The 6,019-nt window shown below is 37.1% G+C and overlaps 1 protein-coding gene across 1 annotated transcript; it reads left to right on the top strand.

Moving 5' to 3' along the window:
• The first annotated feature begins 975 nt into the window (after positions 1 to 975).
• On the top strand, positions 976 to 2,599 carry LOC127787488 (aquaporin PIP1-2). Its single transcript, XM_052315551.1, has 4 exons — positions 976 to 1,401; positions 1,524 to 1,819; positions 1,925 to 2,065; positions 2,226 to 2,599. Exons 1-4 carry the CDS (start codon positions 1,068 to 1,070, stop codon positions 2,316 to 2,318), a joined length of 864 nt encoding a protein of 287 aa, XP_052171511.1. The 5' UTR covers positions 976 to 1,067; the 3' UTR covers positions 2,319 to 2,599.
• Positions 2,600 to 6,019: the final 3,420 nt, after the last annotated feature.

Below are 6,019 nucleotides of genomic sequence, written 5' to 3'. Positions count from 1 at the left end.
TTTGTACAATTTTTCGCCGCTCAAGTTCATATTCTCAATTACAATAAAAAAATTAAATTATAACTGAAGATTTTACTTCATTACATAATATTAGAGTCAAACCCATAATTTACTTATACAGATTATAATTTATCAATGATGCAACCAGTTAATTTGGAACTGCAGTCCCACGAACGTAGTACAATTGATTCTCAAGTAATAAATTATACCTAAAAATGTAAGTTCGAATCATGACAGTCGCAATATGAAAGTTTCACCTCCCTATAAAAAAGGTTATTTGCAGATACCATATATTATATCTCTTACTTGATATATTACAGTATAACATAATTCACCTCTCACACGTATATAAAACTCTTTATGGTGAGAAATTTCATCATTTTGCAGCCAAGTTAACATGGAACTGCAGAATAGTCTCTTCTCGTATAGTCTGTTTTCGTGGATACACGTCGAGGACAGCCGAAATCTTTTACTTGCGGTGACTGCGCTGTACAGAGCATGCATCTACGTGTCGAACGTGTGGTGGTGGCAGTACCAACGTTGTCTCGCTGGCCACGTGCCAACATTGTCGCACGACCCATCCAATCAAATTCGCCCAGCTCAGCCACTACCCAACCAGGCCCACAAATTATGTTTCCCCAATTACCCCTTATCAGACCCTAAAATTACGAGGGATACCTATAGACGACTGCGTGAATGCATTTTCCACATTTAGTCTATCTTGGATTCTTGGCCGGTGGACCAAATCCACGTGTATGGTCCAGCTTTTGCCACCTCGTGTTCACTCTACCGACCCAAGGGAACGTCGTTTTCGGCAAACGTGCGAAGGGTATTTACGTCATTCCACAATTGAAGAGCTGAATGATGCATGGTCGGCAGGCTCGGCCGTAGAGTAGGAAAACTAAAATCATTCGAATACGTCAGCGGGACCCATGCCCATCAGCATTGTATATAAATCAGTCGATCACTCACTCACTTCATCCAACGGTCAGTAATCTGGGGTCAGTAATCAGCGATCACTGCGCTTCCTGTGAGCTCGAGCTGGTGGTAGAGAGTGAGAGAGAGAGATGGAGGGGAAGGAAGAAGATGTGAGATTGGGAGCCAACAAGTTCTCGGAGAGGCAGCCGATCGGGACGGCGGCGCAGGGCGGGGACAAGGACTACAGGGAGCCGCCGCCGGCGCCCTTTCTCTTCGAGCCTGGCGAGCTGACGTCGTGGTCGTTCTACCGCGCGGGGATCGCCGAGTTCGTGGCCACGTTTCTATTCCTCTACATCACCGTTCTGACGGTGATGGGCGTCGTCAGGTCGCCGTCCAAGTGCTCCACCGTTGGCATCCAAGGCATCGCCTGGGCCTTCGGTGGCATGATCTTCGCCCTCGTCTACTGCACTGCCGGCATCTCAGGTCAGTAATCAGAAACACTGAATGAGTACGCAACTCGTGATCAGTGTGTATATATATGTAACTAGCCAGTCGGTTGTTGAGCTAATTTCGTCTGTGTTTTGATTGTATTTCGAACGTTGTAGGGGGGCACATTAATCCGGCGGTTACGTTCGGGCTTCTGCTGGCGAGGAAGTTGTCGTTGACGAGGGCGGTGTTCTACATGATGATGCAGTGCTTTGGGGCAATATGCGGCGCTGGAGTGGTGAAGGGTTTCCAGAAGAATCCGTACGAGATGCTGGGCGGCGGGGCCAACGTTGTCAATCCCGGTTACACCAAAGGCGACGGCCTCGGAGCAGAGATCGTCGGCACCTTCGTCCTCGTCTACACCGTCTTCTCCGCCACCGACGCCAAGCGCAGCGCCCGCGACTCCCATGTCCCCGTAAGCATTAAATTCATTGTTTTTCACTAAATTAACGTTGTGTGCGAAATTTTCTTCAATTTTTATGGCATATCGCAAATTGATGTGAATCCGATTGAGCTGTAGATACTGGCGCCATTACCAATTGGGTTCGCCGTGTTCTTGGTTCACCTGGCTACCATCCCCATCACCGGCACCGGCATCAACCCGGCGAGAAGCCTTGGTGCAGCGATCATCTACAACAAGGACCACGCCTGGGACGACCACGTAAGCACCCACTTGAGAAAAGATATAAATTTAAAACTTAAGATAGAATTAGAATGAAAGCTCTTACAAGCACATTGAATATCACAAAGAGATCATCACGGCCGTCCAATTTTTATTTTCCTAATTTGTGTGGTGGTGGTTATTATATTTTTGGTTGCAGTGGATCTTCTGGGTGGGGCCATTCATCGGGGCGGCGCTGGCAGCTCTGTACCACCAGGTGGTGATCAGAGCCATCCCCTTCAAGTCCAAGTGATTGATGATCGATTCCTAGCCGTTGATTTAACTTCGCGTGTGTCCATGTCCATGTAGTGGTTGGTGGGGATTCTATCTGTCACTCTCGAGGGCCGTGCTTTTAGCGTTTCGAAAACAGATGGGCCGCGGGCCTGGTTGGGGAGTTGGGGGCCCAGTCAGAAGTTGAGTGGGCCGTTTGTAATGTGGATTTGGTCAATAAGACAGCGGCCGGAGCTGTTATATTTCTACTTAATGGATTTTGTCTCCTTTATAATAATAGATGGGTATACAGTGCCAAAGTCACTCCGTCTGTTCTAACATACCCTCCAAAATCCCATGAGCCAACACACATTATTCACTACAAATATTTGGATGGTTTTACAAAAATTTAAAATGTTATTTATATATTTAGTTATGACATTTATATATTAATATATTATATTTTATGTTACAATTAATACGAGTATCATTAGATGTGTTACAACTGAATGTCTTAAGTAGTATTTTTGAATTAGAATTTTTAAAATTTCAAGAAATATGAAGCAATAAATCAACAATTAAATATCTAAATTATAAAAACAGGACACACATTAAAATTAAATATCTAACAACTAAATTACCAAAAAAAAACGAATTTTTAATTTTGTTTAATTTTAAAACCAACTTTTAATTTTTACAATTCACTGGACAATTTTGTAAGTTTATTGTAATTAAAGAATATTATTATAGATCATTAACCTTTATTGTTAGATTATAATTTAGTAGATGAGTTAAACAACAAAAAAACGTGACGTGGCCTTAATTGTCGTGTAATATAATTTTAATTTTTAAAAATCAAAAGAAAAAATAAAAATGCATGAAAAGGCAGTTTTTTATTTTTTATTTTTTTTAATTTTAGATGGCGTATAGTTTAGATTATTGGCAAAAACACCCTTTTTGGTACTAATTCTGTTAGATTAATTTAAAAAAGTATTGTTAGCAATTTTTGATAATGAGCTAGGAGTCATGATTTAGGATTCAAGATTCAGAAGTGCAAAACCCACCACTGATGGAACAGAAGCAAAAGAAGATGTTGGGCAGAAAACATCTTTAATTTTTCGTTTCGCATATTTATCAACACTTTGTCAAAAAGTACTAAGAAACACAAACACTTCTAGTCACTGCTGTACTTGAAATTTTGGGAGGGTGAGTCGAAATATAAAAATGAGCCTCCAAATCATATTTAAATTTTATTTTTATAATAAAATATAAAAAAATAAGCAAATATTCATTTGAACGGGCAAAATAGTGATTTACAAATATTCATATAGACACAAAGGCAAAAAATAAATAAATATTCATTTAAACACAGAGAAGAGAGAGAGTTCATTCTACAAATTTTAGATTTGGGAGAGTGATTTATATAGGGGTAAAATCGTCATTTAGACATAGAAATAAAATAATCATTTTCTCTCAATTTTATAGATCCCCTTAAATTAACATAATTTGTGGGCCCTGAGATAATGGATTCTTGCACTAGAGGTCCGGGCCTACTTCTAGTATAGTGCCATGCTATGTCAGGTGATCGTGTCAAATATAACACTTATCTACGGTCATTAATTTTTTGATGTGTTATAACAATTTAATGGGGCCATATCTAATTAGATCTTGATATGCAGTTATGGAGAGTAACTAGGTATGACCCATTTAACGTAGGGGGCTAGTCTAAGAAAATAGTCCATGCCAAGCCAACTCAACCTATTTGCCACCTTCAGAGTGCTATTATTTATGCTAGTTAGTTATAACATAATACTATCTCTCATATCAAAGAGAGAGAGAGAGAGAGAGATTTGTAAGGCTATATAAAATTTTATTTACATAGCCCTAATTATTTTACATTATAATGGAACAAATAATTAAACCATTTCATATAAAAAAAATAGAATTCTACAATTGCATTGCCCATTATCTCCTAATGGTGTCGCCAAAGTGGCGTAGCAGAAGACGTTTTCATGGCGGTGGCCGGTGAGTGGCAACAAACATGCCGGAGACAAGAGAGAAAAGGACGGAAATTAGGGAATAGGGAGGCCGCCTGCCTAAAACACCACAGATGCATAATAATTTAGTTGTGGTGCTTTGCTTGGACTACTACTTCTTGGTCATATGCTAAAGATGTCCCAATCTAAGTGGAGTTACCAAAAAGACAGCTAAATGCGACACGCTTCCCCCTTTTACCAGCATTGCCAATTTTATTTCTGTCTTTATCAAGAATTTGGTAACCATTCTGCTTAAGTATGTCAAAAATTAATTGTATACCATTTATTATCATCCAACGGTAATGCAGATTGCACTTAATTTTTATTAATAAGTGTTTTTGAATAATACAATTTTTGTGCTATTTATGGTTATGATTGCATGGCATGCACTCCTTATATAAGACATAATAATTACTGTAAATATATAAAAAAAATAGATACATAATACACAATGTGATTTTGGTTTTTTATGAATATATAAATTATTTAAATTTGTTTTGATCTCTTCCTGATATTGAGGTGTCATTGGTTTAGAATAGAATTTTCACATAAAACATTTATTAATATACATTATATTGAGTTAAATACAATCTTTTTATTGTTACGAATATACAATAATAACTTTTTTTGTGAGGAAGAGTCGAAGAATGTCTTAGGTGTAGTTTTTGGGAAACCTGCAAGTAAGAAATCACCTAAGGGCGTGGATGAGGTCATCCGTGAATCCTCCAATATTTTCATCAATCTCATACTCAAAGTAAAATTATACTTTCAGTATGATTGTGAGTATATATTAATTTGAAGAAAAGTTTTACTATTTATAGAAATTATACTTTTAGTATGATTGTGAGCATATATTAATTTGAAGGAAAGTTTTACTATTTATAGAGAGGTAAAGACTGACAAATAGAGGAAGAGGCATAATATTTGATGGGTATTTCAATTTCTTTTCTAAATTTGTAGGTGAATATGTAAGGTCTCTCCAATTGCAATTTTTATTAAATGTGATTGGATTAAGATGTTATAAATCCCAATGACAATTCATCTCCAACTCCAATTGATATTATTTCAATGCACGCATGCCGCTCACCGAAAGAGATTAGAAATTGCTCAGAAAGAAAAAAAAAATTAAACGGCACAAACCATAGATTATACTTATGTAAGTATCATAATTATAGTTTTTAAATTATCGATTATATTTGTTATTTTATGTCACTTTTTTAATCAAAAATACTATAGAATTTTAGTTATATAGAGTCAGTCTCCACAATTATTTGAAAAGAAAAAAAATCACAAATTTTGTAAGTTACTAATATGTTTTGATGATTTTAGAACAATTTTTATATACCAGAAAACTTATGAAATGACATAAATTATTAAAAAATAATTGAAACCGGACATTTTGATTTCATGCATGTACTTGCAATGTATCTGAAATGAATACATGAAACACGTATATAATATGTAGGGAGAAGGCGTAGGAAATATTAATCCTAGGAGTTAGTGAAAAGCAGAGTGCAAGTGCCAAATGCTAAGAGACAAATATCAACTCTGTGTCGTGAATGAAACATCTTTGGGAATTGTTGAAAGCACGCACAACAAATTCACTCCCCACTTTGCTTGTTCACAAAAAATAATTGGAAAACCCTAATCTGTCTCCATCCCCCTCAACTTATTGATGAATTTCAAAGTAAAATTATTCCTTGAAGAA

Source organism: Diospyros lotus, chromosome 1, assembly GCF_014633365.1.
Source record: "Diospyros lotus cultivar Yz01 chromosome 1, ASM1463336v1, whole genome shotgun sequence".
Taxonomy (NCBI): Eukaryota; Viridiplantae; Streptophyta; class Magnoliopsida; order Ericales; family Ebenaceae; genus Diospyros; species Diospyros lotus.
Note: the sequence above shows the minus strand (reverse complement) of the source record. Positions and strands in the feature narration are given on the sequence as shown.

Excerpts from the sequence above, each read along its gene's own strand:
- LOC127787488 (XM_052315551.1), top strand. The coding sequence starts at position 1,068 with ATGGAGGGGAAGGAAGAAGATGTGAGATTGGGAGCCAACAAGTTCTCG. Across the intron at positions 1,402-1,523 it reads CTGCACTGCCGGCATCTCAG|GGGGGCACATTAATCCGGCG; the intron begins GTCAGTAATCAG and ends CGAACGTTGTAG. Across the intron at positions 2,066-2,225 it reads ACCACGCCTGGGACGACCAC|TGGATCTTCTGGGTGGGGCC; the intron begins GTAAGCACCCAC and ends TTTTGGTTGCAG.